The following is a 19134-nucleotide window of genomic DNA, read 5'->3' on the forward strand; positions in this document are numbered from 1 at the left end:
AATAATGCGCCTTAATTTAAGTGTAATAATGGAAACCATATGAAAAAAATATTTTTTTCAAAATGTGTGGTATAGTCTGCAGTATAGTCATCTACAGCTCAGTGACACTAAAAATGTTTTATTTACAGTGTACTGGATTACACATTTTAAATTTAAAATTACTGAACAATTGCAAGTCAAACCACAATATACTGTAGCTTTGTAATATAATATGACAATATACATATTACACTATAATATAATGAGATAAAGAGAACATTTATGTATATGACAATTTAAAGTGTGCAAGTAATTGACAGTCAAATGTGTTTATATTTTGTGTATACCTTTACATGAGTTAACTGCAAATAATTATGAATGAGATGTGTGAAAGATGAGGTAATGAAACATCTTCCCATTAATATAATAAGACAGAAGATGAAATAAAGAATATTTGATGCGACCAAACTGGTTTGCAGATACAGTTTTTAATGTATCACAACAATGAGCAACAAACATACTTGATGAACTATTTCCAGAAGTTGTTCAAATACCATCTACAATAAACGTCATTTCAACTATGACAACAGGTCTGTGACAAAATAAAAAAACGGTTTCAAAACCATGTTATTACCGTGATACGGTACAGTTGAGACCTCAAACAGTACAGTAACAAAAACTAATGCGACTACTCTCTATATATAAAACATCAATAACATTTTTGGTTTAGTTTATTTAAAGTTTTAGCCATAGGGGCTTCTTCTTATTAAAACCTCAGGGTGCATTTCCTATGTAACCCAGATGTTGAAGAGTACATATTGTGTAGGATATGATTGCGCCATGAAAATCCCTTTGACATCCAGAAGAACAATTCCAATTTCAACCTTTTGAAGGCTGTCCCCATAAACATGACACAATCCATCCATTTGTTTTTAAAAAGTTCTTTTTTTTTTTCTTTTTGGCTGCTGTGCAGTTGCAATATCTATGTACAGTTATATTGTTGGACCATCCTTTTTGTTGGTTTGTTAGCTTTTACCAGTCCTTGGTGTGGAAAGCGTCCTGTCTGATGCTAACATCTTAGCACATGATGCTAGCTGACAGTTCAGTCTTATAATGCTGAGCCACAGAGTGGGGAAAGGCAAAAAGCCAGAGTTGTGAAAGCCTTTGGAATCAGGACAGTCGCTCATGTTTGTACAATGGCAGAATTGCACCTTGGGAGGCCAGGATGTCTCTTATGAAACACAATCGAAAAGTGTCTTCAGGATTAAAGTAAATGTTGAAATACTAAAAATCCAAAAAATGACATTTAAAAAGCTCACGCAGAAAATTAAAAACTGACATTGCTTTAGAACTTTGAGAAAAAAAAACACCTTTACAATAAGAAAAACATAAAAGGAAATGTTACTTGATTTCATTGTTTGAAACAATAACTAAGCATGATTTGATTTAACCTGTCAAACAGTTGCATTACATGCTACTTGCTCATCTCAGAATAGGAAATACCAAAAGCAATACATTTTTGCATTTCTTCATATTAATAAATTTGTACCATGCACAGCCAACTACGAATATGTACAACAGCTTAGCTTTCTTTGTTCACAAGCCTTTTCTTTCATACAAATAGCCTTCTGTTACTTTGGAATGAATCACATTGGTTTCAATTACCAAACTAGAAAGTGATTCGTAAAAAATTGAACACCCTTTGACAGCTTTCACATTCTTAGTTCCACAGCAAAATAACAAATTAACATAAAATAAAAAGTAGCAAAGCAAAGCAATTAATGGATCAGTATTTTGTCTGGTAGAAAGTTGAGAGAATTTATGGCAAGCAAAATAACATTACACAGTAGCAGCAAACTTTGTAAGGTAATACTTTGCAATGTTGAAATCACTAAATGTGGAAAAATCAAAATGTTTGACTTTAACTGTAGATCATCAGAAGTGCCCAGAGAATTGATGGGAGGACGTCAACCTATGCAATAAATGGCTGCGTATACGTGTAACACTGTTTTAAGTCCTACAAGTACATGAAAATGTTTTAATATACAACACAAATGCTGTTGTCCCCCTTTTAAAGCAGCATATTTGCAAACGTATAGCAAATGATCATACCTTTTTTAACAATGTGACCAACTTGTACCTTAACAGTTTCAAGTATACAGTACTGCTTTCATGGATGCACCAATTCTTAAATAGGTCTCTAGATTGTTAGGCATCAATCCTGTAACAAATATGGACCAATATGCTGCTGCAATAGACACAAATAATAATTAAAATACAAACATACATACATACAAACAGAAAAAATTCTATTAAATTAACAAATGGGCTACTCAAATAATAAAAAGACAACAAAAACAAAATAAGTGCACTATAGTCCAGACACAAGCAGGTACCGTAACAGTACAGCAATTCACAAATGAAAAATGTTATATTCACATAATCCGAGAGAGTCTATCAAAACTAGAGTTATTACCTCTTCAGAAAAGGGTGTGAGCAGAGGTAAAAGTGAGAAGGTAAGAGTTGGCACAGATTAGTATATACTACAAGAAAAAAAGGAAAAAAGGGGGTGGGAAATAGATACAGCTTGTTGTAATACAAACTGGCAAACACAGGGGCATCATACACATTTATTTCACCATTCTAAATTCCCTCAGTGGCAAAACCATACTGTCTTTGTAGGGCAAAACTAAAAGGATATGCACATCGTCCATTGTAACAGTAATATTGTCTCTTGGTACTCTATACACATCAAGGAAATGCGTCCGATAAAGCTTGACATGTTTTGGTTATAAGCCAAGTGTACCCAGGCTTGTTGCTGCTTTAACAAATGAGAAATGTTATGTTCTGACCTGAGAATTTAAAGCTACTGAATTACACCTATCTAAACTAAGAGAGATTCTCTTTGAGGGTTCTGGATCGTCATCCCATACAGTACATGCTAGCATTTGGAAAACAATCCAGCTGAGGTGCAATTTGCTATCGTGAGAGTTTTTGGCTTGAAACAAGCCCCCCCAAGGGAGCCTGTGGGATTTTTTCCTACTCCATGTTTTTGTATACAATATAAGCTCAGTCAAGCATCTGCAACAGTTCTGTCCATAACAAAAATCAATCAATATCTTGCCAGCATATCAATATGGGAAAAACAATCCTGAGTCAATCATTTGGTACTGTAATTTTTTGGGTTAAGAGAGACTTTGGAACTGCAGTTTAAAAAGTCTTATTTTTTTCTTTAAGCAAGGGATCCTTTTGTCACTCCTACACACTGAACATATCCATTCTGATACTACTGAAGCTTGCGTCTAGGCCAGAGGCCGGCTTAGCCTTGACTTCCAACGCGTTTTCTAAATCATCCAGCTTCTGGCTTAGCTCATTGTCAGACTCATCTGAACAACTCTCGGTGGGTAGTGAGGTTGGAACCCCTGAGGTGCTGCAGGAAGTTGAGGTAACCGTTGAAGGTGAGGAGAGGGGGGGGGGAGGAGAGGCAGACGGGGAGGAGGAAGCAGCTTTCCGGGCTGTGGTGGCCTGGAACAGGACATTTGGCCAGGACTTCATGGACAAGCGAGAGAGATGAGGAAAGGTGTTATTAGAAGAAGCTGCAGACTGCGAGGTAGATGTGGTGTTAGGAGTAGGGGAGCAGACAGAGTGAGGTAATAATCTAGTATGCTCTTTGGCATTTCTCATTGCTTGTTTGATTGTTTTCTCTTTGTGCAAGCTCGACTGAAGGTGTTGGCCAAGTGCTTCATTCCCATTAACAACCACATTGCAGACAACACAAGTGTAGTTGCTGACTGCCTTTCGAAGCACTGTCTCTTGCGGGTCAGTAAAAGGATGTCCGAAGTAACAGAAGGACTTCTGATGACGCACCACTGAATCTTCGTCAGCAAAAATCATCTGGCACTTCCTGCATATAAACTCATGCTTGACGGACGGTACAATAAAAGCGTCTGGAAAATCCATGGTACTTTTGGTATCTGTTTTGGGTTCTTCTTTTGTGCTTTCTGTTGAAGAGCCTTTGTTGGTGTCATCCTTAGCATCAATAGCATCTTTTGGTTTAAACGAGTTGGTAGTCGTGCTCTGTATGCTCTGGGGTGTCTTCACAGGGGTTGGTTTCAGTTGCTGCTGTAGTTGTTTCTGCTGTTGCTCAAGTTGTTTCTGCTGCTGTTGTTGTTGCTTCTGCAGTGAATCCTGGAGGGACTGCTGGTACTGCTGGTACTGCTGCAGGAGAGCGGTAGGGGAGAGACCAGTTGCCATGGCAGCTTGTGGGACTGCTGCTGGGCCATATGGAAACAGGTTTTCCATTCCGCACAGTGGTGGAAAGTAGCCCCCTGTTTGGACGCCTCTCGGAAGCTGGGGAGAGAAGCAGTTGGGAAATCCAGGAAGGAAGTAGGGCAGGAACTGCCCCCCCAAGAAAGAGGTGGGATCACTTGCTGCAAGAGCATTCTGGAGTGCCTGAAGCTGTGTGGCGTCCAGTGGAGTCTCATTTCCTGGTTTCCCTGGAGCTGGACATGGTTTCTCCCTTTTCTTGGCCATACTGGGGGTTTCAGGGCGTGAACCGCTCTCGTTCTCTCGTTCCTTCACCTTCATCTGAGGTGGCTTGTCTCCTGCTTTCTTGCTGCTGTCTCTCTCTGAGTCTTTGCCTTGCTGCTCTGTATGATTTACTGCTGCCAAAGGTGTGGAGGGAACAGGAGGAGGAGGAGGAGGTGGAGGAGGAGGAGGAGGAGTCTGCAGAAGAGTCTTGGTTGGGGTAGTGTTGAGAGACATGGCAGGAGAGGGGGTGGCTGGTGTAGGGAACCCAAGCATGCCAGCACCGGGAGACGCTAAAGCTGAAATACAGTGGTATATAAATATGGAAATATTCAATATTTATATATTCAATCCCAAATCACTATGGAAATTGTTTGACAAGATAAAGATGCTTAATTTGTCACTGGCTGACTTTTTATCTCTTTCATTAAGATTTTGTTATGGATCAAAACTGTCACATGCGCTTTATGATAATTTCAACCTGCCAATATATTACAATATAAATATACCAAACCTACAATAAGGGGAAAAACAAACACAAACAAAAACCATGAAATAGATACATTTGTTGTAAAAAATCTCTGAATTATCAATTAGCAGGTCAACTCTGATGCTGACATTATGCATGCACTAACTCCCACAATTTTTTATTTTAAAATAGTTTTAAAAAATAAGACTTTTTGACAAACACCACTGTGATACAGAATAACCAGTAGTATAGTAGAATAAAATAGTGCATGATAAAGCTCAGTTCATAAAGCCTCTAGTCTATTTAATTTTTTTTCACTGTTCGTCATACTAACTCACCAGGTGTGTTGGGTGGGAAAACAGGAAGTGATGATGGCCCATTGACCCCAGGAAGTAGCACCGGCGGAAGGCCAGATAACCCTGGGTAGCCTGAGGGTAGGCTGAGACCATGAAGTGCATTATTGTTGTCCACTGCAGTCTGTTGCTGCTGGCCAGGCAGGCTGAGTCCCTCACCAGCTTTCTTCATACGGTCCAGCTCTTGCTGGGCCATCAGCTGACGGACAGTGGTCGGTGCTAGGTAGTCCTTTTCTCTATCCACCTGGTTACCCAGGGTTTCTTGCACTTTGGTGATGTGCTGTCTGGAGAAAATGTGGTCTCGGACGGACATCCGGGCAGTGTACTTTACACCACACAAAGTACACTCAGGCCTGGGCCCCTCTGGTGAGCCTTGACTTATCATAAATGGCTTTCCAATGTTAATCTTGAACTTCTTTTCTTTAGCTCGGGCATTCTGGAACCAAACCTGGACAACACGCTTGGGGAGTCCAATCTCATTGCCCAGCATCTCACACTCTTGCATTGTAGGAGTGCGGTAGTCACTAAAACAGGCTTTGAGGACTTTAAGTTGCAGGTTACTCATCTGAGTCCTGAATCGCTTGTGGCCTGGCCTGTCCCCAGAATTGCTACCTTTCCCAGACTTGCTGAAAGGGTTACCTGTCCCAAAGGGACTAGGGGAACTGGGATCAGCTAGGCTTGATGATTCACTCCTGTCATTGTTTTCATCCATTTCATCATCTCTGGAACTAAAATAAGAGTCACAGTCTTTTCCAGAGAAGCTGAGAGAAGGGCTCACCATGCTGAATTGGAACCTTTCATTGCCACCATCAGAATTTGGCACCAGGCCACTCTTGTTGTCACTCATCTTGTCGCCTCCATTGGCGGTGAAGCTCTCAACCTCATTGTTATTACCCTCATCTCCAGTTGTAACATCACTAATGGCTGTATTAATTGATGATGTCTCATCAAAGTCCATTTTAGTGAGATCATAAGATGAAGCTTCTGCTGAATTAATATTGGGCCCTTCAGTTTCATCACAGTTTTCAGCTTTTAAGGATGAAGGGCTTAAGAAGTTTTTTACCTGTGCCTCAGATGGTTTGAGTGGAGTTGAGGATGCAGCAGGCAGCTCATACTCATTTGGCTCAGTCTTGGTAGGCAGCTGTGGGTAGTCAAAGAAATTATACTTATTTGGGCTTTCTCCTCTTTCATTGTCTTGATTCATCATTGGGCTTGGTGGCAAGCTAAAGCCTGCCTGCTTAGCCTCATGCCAATGTCTGGATCGTATGTGGCTATCTAAAGCAGATTTAGCTTTGAACAGTGCTCTGCAAAAGGGACATTTCTTGTGGGACTGGGAGGGCCCTATAGCCCTAAACTGCCCCTTTCTCTCTCTTGCACGAGTGTTTTGGAACCAAACTTGCACAACTCTCTTTTTCAAGCCAACTTCTCGTGCAATGTGGTCCAACATCTTCCTTGTTGGATTAGAGTCAAGTAGGTATTTGTCATAGAGAATCTCCAGTTGTTCTGGCGTAATGGTGGTTCTCAAACGTTTATCTCTGTGTTGCTCTTCACTACTGTTTCCACCATCTTTATCGTTAGCACTTTCATCCTTGTCATCAAGTTTCCTTTTCATTGCTCCAGAGCCTGCTGCAGAGGCCAAACCAGAGCTACCCTGAGAGGGGATTTGAGAAAGGCCTCCAGATAACAGCTGGCTAGCCATTAGAGGGTTGTTGGGGTCGAATATCATGTAGGGCATATCAATGGGTCTTTCAAGAAACTGAGAGTGAAGGAATTGGTTTTGGGCAGCCAAGAAATGCATGTGCTGGTGCTCCTGCCATAGCTCCACAGTGGGGAATGCAATCTTGCACTGGTCACACTGGTACTGAAGCATCTGGTGGGGAAGGCTGTTTGTGAGTGAGGAAAGGGCCAAAGAGAGTGGACTTGATGGCACTGTGGCTGCCTGTGGCTGGGAATGGGGTCTTGACATTTGTGGCTGGGGAGCTTTCTGAGGAGGTGGCTGAGGTGTGCAAGCCTTAGATGGTCTGGGTTCTGGTAGTGACTTGATCACTGGTGAGGGGGCAGCCTCAGTGTGTTTAACTTCAGTTTCAGGGCCAATGTCTGGCTTGGGAGAGGTTTTTCCCATGCTGGTACGAGGAGAGGCCATCACAGGGGAGCTTGAGCCAGAACTGGTGGCAGTTCCTGTTTGGGACTGTTTAGGTGGCTCTAAAGGTAGCTGGATAGTCTTAGCCGGACCTTGCTCAACACAATCTGTGTATTCCTCACAGATGTTGTCCTCATTACCTTCCTCATCTTCATCCTTATAACACAGCTTTTTCTGGTGAGTGATAAGATCAAAGATGCGTGGGAACACAATGTTGCACTTTTTACACTGGTACTGCATGTTGCTGGTTCTGATGTATCGTTCATTGGTTAGTTCTTTTTTCTCATTGTCTTTAGAATCTGCCTGGTTCTCATAGGTCTTGCGAGCTTTCTGGCGGGCATTCTGGAACCACACCACTATGACTCGGGTTGGTAGGTTGAGCACGGTGGAGAGCTGCTCAATCTCATCATCCTTTGGATAGGCATTAGTGTCAAAGAAATCTTGAAGTACCCTCAATTGGTAATCAGTGAATCTAGTCCTGGAGGACCTCTTGTTGATGGCTGACTCAGTTCTGTAGTATTCATGTGCACTGAGCTGGGGCTCCATTCGAATATCTTCCAATGTAGTAATGGGAGGAATATTAAAATTGTAGGGAGAGTCTTTACTCCGTTGCCTCTCTTTGAAGAGGGTGTTACGGAACCAGTGCTTTATGACTTTTTGGGGCAAACCAGACTTCTCTGACATCTCCTGGATTTGCTCTTCATTGGGGGAGTTGTTGATATCGAAGTTGGCACGGAGGATCTTAAGCTGGTCATCAGTGATACGAGTGCGAGGTCGCTTAAACTGAGACTGGCGGAGGAAGTTTGGATCAAGACCCAATTGTTGCTGACAGAGCTGTGTAAGGTCTGTGGAAATCGAGTCCATAGTGGGCAGCTGGAGGGCCAGTTGAGGGGGCAAGCCTGGGTGCTGGACGGACTGCATCATTAGAGGTGGGAAAATGGGCAGATCCAAGGGAACAGGGAGCTGCACTTGGGGAGGTGCAGGAGGGGCAGAAGGTGGTGGAGGAGGGGGTGGTGGCTGGGGTGGTGGTGCCTGGTGAGAGGGTTGGTGTGGGGCCTGATGGGGAACAGGAACTGGGGAGGGTACTGGGGTTTGGGGCTTGGTCATTGATGTAGAAGGCGGCTGAGGAGCTGTCACTGGGGCTGGAGCAGGAGGTGGCGGAGGAGGAGGAGGTGGTGGTGGTGGTGGTGGTGGTGGAGTCTCAGGTGAAGCAGGGTTAATTGGATAGAGTTTGTCATAGGCCTCTCTGTATTGCTGGGCAAACTTTTCAAGCTCCACATATGGGAAAAAGTGGCTGTGCACATGCTCCTGGTGACTCTTGAGAATAAGCATATTGGAGAAAAGCTTTCCACACATCCCACACTCAAGCTTGTCCGTGTTCATTTCCACTTGTTCAACTCCTTCTTTGTTTTTCTTTTGGTTTTTCTGTCTGTTTTCATTGTACTGGATGACTAATTCAAATCCAAAGTTCTCTAGCAGTGCTTTGGCTGCATTGCCCCTTGCTCCTGACACAATACGTGGAGGGGGAATCAATGGCTCTGGGAACTTTGACTTTTTAGAGTCCTTGTTGTCCTTTCCTCCATCACTTAATGCATCACCTCCATTTTCAATCTTTGCTCTGTTTTCTTGTTTTTCTAAGTGGTCCTCTGCCTCTCTTGACATCTGAATTTCTGAAACTGACACAGTGCTGGATTCCATTTTGGATTTGTGATTCTGCAGTTGCTGGTTTTTCTGTTGCTGAATTTGTGACTGTGTCTGAGAGGCTTGCTGCTGCTGCTGTTGTTGCTGAGCCTGTTGCTGTGCCTGAGCCTGCTGCAGCTGGTGCTGCTGCTGCATCTGCTGCTTCAGGTCCTCTAGGAATGATCCAGTAAGACCAGGCATTCCAAAAGCTGCTGCTGAGTGCAGCGCAAGTTCTGGGCTGAGGCTGAACTCAGCTCCTGGGATGTAGAAGGGGAAGAGGAACTGTGGTTGTTGAAACTGCAGCAGTGCTTCTGGGGTCATTGGAAAATGGGGGAAAAAAGCTGGATTAAGGAACTGAGGCTGGAAGAAGGCGGCTTGTTGCTGGAGTTCATGTTGAAGCTGCAGTTGCAATTGGGCTGAGGACTGCGCTGACTGGTGGCTGCTTGCCTGTGCTGAAACATGGTCAGTAGTTGTTTGTTTTGTATTGTTGCCGCTGTTAGCTTCTTTGGGTTCCACAGTGTTTTCTTTGTTAGCAGAGGGTGTTCCACTTCTAGCAGTGTCTGGGTTACTGTTGTTCCCTTGTGTGCTTGGTGCTGGACTTTTTGCAGGTACTGGACCACTCGTGCCAGAGACACTGCTGCTGCTGCTCATTTCAGTTTTGGCTGTTCTTGCTTTGGTCTGGTGGAGTACTGACCTCATGTGAATTTCAAGTGTTGAGCTTTGGCTGTAGGCAACATTGCAAATATTGCATTTGAATGGTTTGTTGTCAGTGCTGTTGCTTGCCTCCTGTGGGACTGGGCTTGATGCTTCTTGAAGGACCTTCTTCAACTTATGCAGGTGGGAAACTGAATTATAGTGGACTAGTAAGATGTTCTTCTGGGTGAAGGACTCCTTACATACTGTGCATTTGTAAGGCCGAGAAGGGTCCAAAAATTTCTCCATTGTAAAGTTGGGCCCTTTTCTAAATGGTAGGGTCCGTTTCGGTTCTGCTCCCATGTCATCGAGCAGAGAGCTGCTGTCACTTCCCGTAGGACTGGGTCTCTCTTCCTGGTCAATTTCATCATCTTTGTCCAAGTCATGTTCGAAGGCCTGAGCTTCCTCCAAGGCCCTGGCCTCACTCTCAGTGATATCTCCATTCATTGGAAGATTTCCTATGAGTTGCTGCACTTCAGCTTCAGTAAGTTCAGGGTGTCCATTTTCCAAATGCTTCCTGAGGGCCAGGAATGTCCTGAAGCTGCGCTGGCAAAGGCTGCACATTGTGGCTGCTCTGATGGCATGGTACTGGGAATGTATCTGAAGCTTCTGCATTGTCTTGAAGGCCAGGCTGCAGTGGTTGCAACGATACTTGTAGACATGACGATCAGATACTGAGAGCTGCTGTTGCTGCTGCTGGAGCCTTTGGAGCTCACTGAGATGGTCCTGTAGGGTGTCAGGGGACTTGCTATCATGTCCTAACCCACTGGCTCTCTTCCAGTCAGGGGCCTCTGAGGCCTCCTTTGGTGGCTTGAGTTCCTCACCCTGTGGATCCAATTCAATCTTTTCTTGACTGGTCAGCTCATCCTTTGAGATGTTTCCTAAAAGTAGAAATACAATTTGAAGTACAATGCACTGCATCATTTACTATTTTCTGATACATGACAAACAATAATTAATGATAAATAGATCTAAGAATTATGAATGTATATACTGTATCCATATATTCCAATTAAACTTATTATGACTTTGACAACAAATTAATGTCTGAATAAATTAAGTCCCATATTCTGCTCACCTTGAGATTTTCCAGACCCATCAGAAAGAGAGGTAGTGGAATCCATTAGAGATAGACCTTTGTCTTGTCCAGTTTGGGGATGCATTATATTATTTGGTGTTGCTGTGTCAGGTCCAACAACCTATCAAGACCAAAATAATTTCTTCATTAGTATATCAATTTAAAATAATGATTGTTGAAAATGTTGAGGACGTGTTTAAAGAATATTCTACAGCTTATTCTATTTTCTCCTCTCAATAGACAACAACAGTCAAGTTTATGACAGTATATCACGGGGGCACAATGAAGTATGTAGCAAGAAATGTGAAAAGCCATTGCCCTAACTACACGGGAGACCAGAGGGAGAACTGGACAGTCCTGACAAATGATTCCCATTTTTCATGTTCACGTCTCAAAATGATTATTAAAAAAATAAAAACACCTTTTCTAGGTGTCTTAAAATACACTAAAACATTGTTTGAATGAATGAAACATTTGTTTGTATGAATCATGTCAAGTAAAAGTTATCATACACGCACACAAATTTAATTTATAATCATTACTTCTACATACAGTCAGAATCAGCTTTTCCACGCAGTCAGGAGCCACACTGTGAAGGTGTGTGAGATGCAGCTGCAGGTGAATCTTGTTGCTCAGGACATCCTGGCATAGAGGGCAGCGGATCACTGGCTGCATGGAATGCTGGGACATCACATGGAGCTGCATACGGTTGGCATCTTTACTGCTGTAGTTGCAATATGGACACTGCTGAACCTAAAAAAAAACAAAAAAACAAAATGGTATAATAATGATCTGGCTGTAAGTGGAGAAATAATGAAATGATATTCAATAAGAGGGGCATCCTTTGCAATGTCAAAATTAATTCAGAAGCAGGAATTCTTTTTTTTTTTCTTCTACAAGATGTACTCCTTAGTGGGTATCATTCTTGTGCTACACAGTCATTAGCATAGCCTGCTGTTCACTGTCTGCCTCACTTAAGATATGGTCAGACATCACTTTATAAAAACAAACAAGGGTTTGATGAAGATGTGCAACAATCATCTCTCCTGCACCGTTAGGGGTGAAATAACTGCATATCTGCAAAATCAAATTGAATCTTTACAGGGCTTTTTCTATTCTTCACTGCCCACTCACCTCATCTTACCACATTCACCTCTCCCCACCTACCCCCATGCCCACCTTAAAACAGAAAATGTAAATCAACCATGTTTCGTGTAATTCACTTAAGTCTCTCAACTCATGCAATTTTATTAGCAGAAAACATGATTGGCCAGAATTTCTAATCAGGAGATTACAGATGACAAAGGTGTGTACTCTCCCAAGCTACGCCTTGCCCTCATTATAGGGAGTACTCTGAACATAGCTGCCTCCCCACCACCTGTCTTAATAGAATCCATTTCTGAAATGACTAAGTCCTCCCTCCTTGCAGGGCCCAGAACCAGACAAGCTAATACTTCATAATCTAATTTAAAAACACATATAATTTAAAGAGATGCAAAAGGGGGGAAAAAAGCAAGGGAGGGAGGCCTAAGGCTAGTGCAGGTATTCCACTTAAGAACACAAAGACTGGCCTACTGTGCTTGATGCTAAAAAGCTCTGTCAGGAAGGGAATGGTGGGCTGCATTTAACCCTTTGATAGAAAGCTGGCGCCAGCAATTGCTTAATGCTTAGCTTAGCATTTCTGCTTCTTACAGTTCATAAGTATCTTCCCATTAGGTCATCCCACAGTGACAGTGAAGGTTAGATTTCATTAATGCTTATGAAGGAGAACATGCCTCATTAGCTATTAATCTTCTGTACATTCCGTACACAAATTCCAACATGTATTTGGAATATAAATTGCCAGATGTACACTTTAAATACATGCAAACTAAGTTTCAGAACCTTTAAATGGATTTTCTTTGGCAAGGTAAAAACAGTTGGTCACACTCAGTGACACTTTCAGGGTCAGCTAGAACACTTTGAGTTGGTAGGAACTACACCAGTAACACTTTCAGGATTGTTGCTAACACAGTACAATTGGCGGTTTCCTTATGATATACTACAAACCTTTACCTGATCATTGGCAGAGGTCTTCCCCTCAGCAGACTTTGGCCTTTTGGGTGGGCTTTCTATTTGTCGATCTGGCAGGAGGGAATGTTTAACCATAGCATTCAGTCCGGTAACCTCTTTGGATATGGCATTCATTCCTGGCAGGCGATGGAGAGAGAGAGAGAGAAAAAAGAAGACAGAGAATGTAAACCATTGATCATTCATCAATTAATCAGTCGTTACTTCTATTTACAGCTTGTGTTTATACAATGTAAGCTTAGATATATTTATAATACATCTCTTTTAAGAACAAATGCTTCACATTAAGAATTTCAAAATATAAGAATGCTGCAAAATTACAAAATGACTGATGGCTAAACAATAGATTTATCTTTTTGAATGAAAGCAGAGCACAGAAGCAGAATGACATTTTAAACACAACAGTGAAAAGAGAGTAAGAGGGGCCCATGTCATATTGATATATAGTAACCCATATATCACACATCCATGCTGTATGAGCAATTGGAATCTTAATATAGAAATATGAAGTATATAGAATTGTCACATTTGAGTGAATAAACTGAAATGTATGACATCTGGTGGCTGTGTGATCAAATGACATACTGTATATCATGAGTGATTAACACGTGTAACTAATTAATATTCAGTAGGTCATAGGTAATGATTTAAAAAATGATTTTACAACAGGACAACATGAGCATGGATACAAGCGTGGACTGTATTATTCACATTCATATACACTGATGTGTTTCTGCCCTGAGGACATTTGAAATGGAGAAAACTCAGGCAGGCTCATTATCACAGCACGACATACATTAAATGTTATGGTAATATTATACACTTCATTAGTTCATATACATTTCCCCAGCTGCCTCAACAACTCTGTCTGTACAAGATGCTAAATTTTCAGGGCTTGGTCACGGCTGGTGGTACAGTAGCAGCACTACTTGTGTGTGTCTATTTGTATGTATGCGTGTAAGTGTGTGTGACGTTAACAGCAGGGCTCAATGTGGAGAGATCAGCCTCTGGTTGTATAAATGCTGCAGCCGCTGATAAATCTTTCATTAGCTTCATCCTAAGATACAGGCCGTGCAGGCCCTGCTATACTCTGCCACTGCAATTTACCCACAAAACACAAAGACACAGCAACAGCAACTCTCCCTCCCTCCTTCCCTCCTGCGCCCTTGCTCTCTTCCTCCCTCTCTCCCTAAGCCATCACCCCCCCGCCCCCCCTTGCCTCCCCTCCCTTGTCTGGTCACTCAAGGCAATATGTGAGCCTCACTCTTGCGAATCAACGCTTCACGCTAGATGCACAAATGGAAAAAAAGGGAAATCAAAGCACTGATACATGGAGAGGGGGTTGAAAAAAACATTTTGTATTTCATATTATTCCGTGGCTCGTGTTTGTATTGGGTGCATATCAATTCCTCCGGCCCGTTCATGCATTTTAATTCTGTTGCATTAAGTAGGCGTTCCACTTATTTTATTTGTAATCCCCTATATCTGGAGCCTGAAATATTGGCCTGTCAAGGAAAGTGACAAGAGAGAGGGAGGGAGGGAAGAAAGGAAGAAAGAGAGTGAGGGAGGGGAGGGGGGGGCGACACACGGGCACAATGTGAATTTCCAAGAACATCCGAGAATTGCTCTGCAGCTCAGAATAGCGAGGTAATCTCGTCTTCCACTGCCTGTGATGGCCCCTGCAGGGCTTGTGTGTGTGTCTATGTGCATATATATATGTGTGTGTATCATGTGCTTCATGACAGGTCTCTGACACTCCATTGGTCAGATTGGTCCAGGCTGGTAGCACCCGTCATATCACCTGACCTTTCCAACGCCTACGCCCCGCCTCCCGTATTTATTATGACCATTTCTAATTTCAACTTTCAATTTTTGCCTCCGTCTTCCAGTCAATTTGCAACTAAATTACATCCCTGCAAAAAGAGATGAGGCGATTGTCAGACAAGAGGCTGCAAATACATTTACAATGCGGCGGGGGAAAGAGCCCACACATCACCATTGATTACTGTCATATTGAGTGTAAATGTATGTTTGTGTAGTGTGTGTGTGTGTGTGTGTGTGTGTTTGAGTGTGTGCACATGCAACATGAAGATCTGTCCTTCCGGTGTGGATTCGTATTCGACCTAGTGCTTTCATCAACACTTATGACACATGAAGAAAAACAGTTGGTTAACCTTGAATGTTGAGAGAACAGTTCTCTCTATGGCCACTCAGGAGCTTTAAATGGAAAGTCCTGTGAGTGAATAATAAAATTGTTTTGAGGCATGGAATTGCATTCAAAATTGTAGAGTGTCTTCCAAGGATATAATCACCTGTAACACAAATAAATACAATGGCCAGCACAATCTAAACATAACCTATACATATATGAGAGAAAAATTAAAATATCCTGCTGCCTGTAGTTTCTAATCAAATTCATAATCTTGCCATCAATAGTGTGTGGATAGCTAAAATAATTAAGGAGAAATAATGGGAGAGGGCAGGAGTGAGAACAAGACAGGAACAGGAGACTATCCTCTCATTTTCCTTTGTCTCTGAGTCTGCACCCCACACTTAATGACTGTGTCCTTTTTTCTCCTCCTCCCTGTTCTTTCCCCTCCCTTTCCACCTCCCCCCCATCCCTTCATCCTTATGTGGGCTCCACCAGCTGCAGCCCAGTGAAGCAGAGTGGCAGAATAAACCTGACACCACCAACCGACCACCAATGACAAATGTCTGCATGCAGCAGGACCTTGCTTGATTAGATAAATCAAAAGGTGATTTATGACACTCAACCCCTTTTGCATTGCAGGGGGAGAGAGCAGCGCACTCACCACCCATCTTTATTTGCAACTGTCAATGGTGTTTAGGGAGCCGCATATACACGCACTTATATACATGCAAGTGGGCGCTCAGATGAAGAGAAGTACAGCGCAATGTAGGGAGAGGTGGAGAGATGGAGAGAAACAGGGAAGAAGAAGAAAAAAATGATAGAGAAGGACAGAGAAGCCCGTAACTCTGAACACCTCAGGATATTTCTGTCCCAAATAGTTCCTCAAAAGGCAGGAGGACCGACAGTATCATTGTAGCTAATGCTTTTTGCGTGGATCTATTTTAGAATCTGCCCTTTTGTGTTGGAAAGGGTAAGACATTTTGTGCAAACTGAAGCAAGCAAATGAGATTTTCACACAAACAAGCATACCATTGAATCTCTCCGACTATGACTTTATATGAAATCAACTACATCATCAGGATCAAGTCTTGGAGCGGGCTGTCCAAACAATCAAACTGTAACTACTGCAATCTTTTTCCTCTTTTTTCCTTTCTTTTACAAGCTGCAAAACAATTAAATTCCATTCCTGACATTTCATTTCATGAAAATAAAAAAGCCCACAAACACATAGCAGAGAGTGGGGGAAAAGGCTGTCAATTAAGAAGGAGCAGGCTGGGTGGCGGCAGCTTGGATTTAGTATTCAATTTAGCTGTCCTGAGCCCTGGCAGACTGGCTAAGGTTACGGAGCAGTAAATCTAGGAGGGAGAGATGGCCAAAACGGGCCAGGGTGGGCCGGCCAGCATGATTTACTGGCCTAGTGCTCTGAGGTTACGCATTAGGCTGACCCCTGGTCACCCGATAACATTACAGCAACACACTCTGAACCCCAAACTCCCACTGAAGCACTCAGCAGGTCCAGATCTAGCCGGAGGGAGGCACAGAGAGAGAGAGAGAGTGGAAAGAAATGAGATGGAGAGAGGTAGAGACATAGTCAGATGGAGAGGGAGTGAGAGGAAGAGAAGGCTGTTAAACAACAGCTGTCTTGTAGTTTGTGATTTTTAATGACTAGCCTTCATTTCGCTTCCATCTCCAGCTTGTATTCTAATGAGAGATAAATATGAGCATGGCCTTGTCACATTTGACAAATCGTCTGAGACATTCAACAAGCCGTCATTACACAGAAAACACATACATGCACAAAGGAATTGCTTTAGGCTTGTAATTAAACATGCTAATATGTTAAATATATTTTAATCTCAATTTAGAGAGACAGAAAAAGAGCAAAGCTCTCATGTCAAATTGTACAAATTTGCAAGATGCCCTACCCCCCACCAACAAAAAAAAAAACATATTTTCAAGCAGATATAGAATATTTAACATCTGATCTTGTTTGCATGTGATTCAATTTCACCCCCACCCCCCCCCCAACCCATATCTGCACAATTTAAAATTGTTAATTGTAAAAAAAATTGATAAATAACGTTTGTCTGTGGGAATAATGAGTCATTTCTTTGCTAATTTGAAGCAGGTAGAGATCTGTAATTTCCTTAGGCTGCCTCACAGGCTCATTTCCATGTCAGATCCTTTGTTTAGTTGGTTATTTATATGAATTGGGCCCCTGAGCCATGGTGGCGACATGCGACATCTACAGTACACACACAGCACAAAGCTATCTGGAAGTAATCCACATAGGGGACATTTGCATGGAGAATGTAACATGGATTATAATTAATCTGAAGTGACATGGGATTAAAAAAGACAATGTAAATGAAGCAAGGGAAAAAGCTTTCTCTGTCTTTCCTTGCCCCCCCCATCTCTCTCTCTCTCTCTCTTTCTCTCTGTCTCTCTCTTCCCCTCTCTATCTATCTGCCCCTCTTTGTTTAAAGGATCTTGGTCTTGGAGATGAAGTGCGCAAACACACTGCTCACTTGGTCACACTGTAATCCCTTCCCTGGAGATCTCCATGCAGACACACACACACGCAATCGCGCACGCATCGCGCACGCATGCACACACACACACACACACACACACACACACACACACACACACACACACACAGATACACAGACACACACAGATCGGAACATTTCAAGCTTGCCAGAGATTTGGGGCTGAGGAAGGAGATGCAAAATCTTACTACATTAAGCTGGAAAAAGAGAAAAACAAGGCCCTGTCTCTTATGATAACCCTAGTATAACAACACACTGACACACCAGGCTCCCTTTTGCATTTTCTGGCATTTGACTTTCTGAAACCACTTTTAATCCAAATGCAAAATAAAACACCAAAAACCCACAAGCAATATTATATCTGTATTCCTAGCAACTGACCACACAGTGATTCTTAGAAAAATTATTCATTAAAATAAAAAAGGCATACAATTGTGCTTTCTTCAATAGATTTCTGACATCTGCCAAATTACACTGGAAAAAAAAAGTCTCCAGGTTCCTCCTACTTTAAAATGTGGTATGTATGTAGACACTCAGGCCTACATACGTAAAGTAGGAGGGACCCGGAGACTTTTTTGCATGTGTGCGGTGGTGTTAAATGACGCTGGTGGTAATATGTGGCAGTAAATGCATGGATGGTGGTTCCCCGCCAGTCCGTCAGACAGGCCTGTCAGAGAGATAGAGCTGAAAGATAGATGACTAGCCAAACTAATAGGCCCCAGCCTCACTCAGCTCTCCTTCTGCCTCATTGAGCCTCACATTATGGAGCTAGGTATGGCATGGTAGGAAGAGGAGGTGGGGAGGGAGCTTGAGATGGATAGAGGGTGGGAGTTGGAAGGTGTGTGTGTGAAAGAGAGAGAGGGAGAAAGAATGAGAGAAAGAGAGAGAGAGAGAGAGAGAGAGAGAGAGAGAGAACCCCATGCAATGACAGAGAAAAAAAGAGGAGAGAGACCCCATGCAATATTCATCCCCAGCCATGGATTTCCATCTCATACATAAAAAGATCATATGAATTCTTATTTGGGTAAATCAAATCTAACAAAGCCAGGGCTATCCCGACCACAGCCTGGCAGCAGAGGCATTATGTGCTCCTACGTCGCCCAAAATAACAAAAAAAAAAAAAACAGAAAAAAAAAGAAGCTGTCTTGTACAGATTGTTGCCCCTCCCCACTCACAACACTGCCATTCTTACAAACGAATAAACTGTTTCTTCTTCCCCCTTTCTCTGTTGTGCTCTTTTTCTATCCGAGGTAATGCCTGGTGATAGGGTCACAGATTGGACAACAATTAAGGGATAGACTGAGCTGGAGAAAAATAGGAGAGAAAGAAAAATGAAGGGAGGGTGCAGGGAAAAAAAACTAATTTAAGGGTTGCGGGGATGTGGTGCAATATTAGAAAAACATATACACAGGCCCCCCCATCTAATCCTGCGCTTATGAAA

The 19134-nt window shown here is 42.6% G+C and overlaps 1 protein-coding gene across 1 annotated transcript in view; it reads right to left on the reverse strand.

The window, feature by feature from the left end:
* Positions 1-448: 448 nt before the first annotated feature.
* zfhx4 (zinc finger homeobox 4) overlaps positions 449-19134 on the reverse strand; it is an 82278-nt gene continuing 63592 nt past the window's right edge. The window contains exons 8-12 of the mRNA XM_023416967.2: positions 12975-13108; positions 11472-11672; positions 10920-11040; positions 5314-10722; positions 449-4805 (exon numbers count right to left, since the gene is read on the reverse strand). Coding sequence (XP_023272735.1) covers positions 3238-4805; positions 5314-10722; positions 10920-11040; positions 11472-11672; positions 12975-13108 — 7433 coding nt within the window. The 3' untranslated portion in view covers positions 449-3237. The remainder of the gene's footprint in view (positions 4806-5313; positions 10723-10919; positions 11041-11471; positions 11673-12974; positions 13109-19134) is intronic.

This window comes from Seriola lalandi, unplaced genomic scaffold (assembly GCF_002814215.2).
Source record: "Seriola lalandi dorsalis isolate HSWRI2012SDOR001 ecotype SW California unplaced genomic scaffold, Sedor1 jcf7180002054570, whole genome shotgun sequence".
Lineage (NCBI taxonomy): Eukaryota > Metazoa > Chordata > Actinopteri > Carangiformes > Carangidae > Seriola > Seriola lalandi.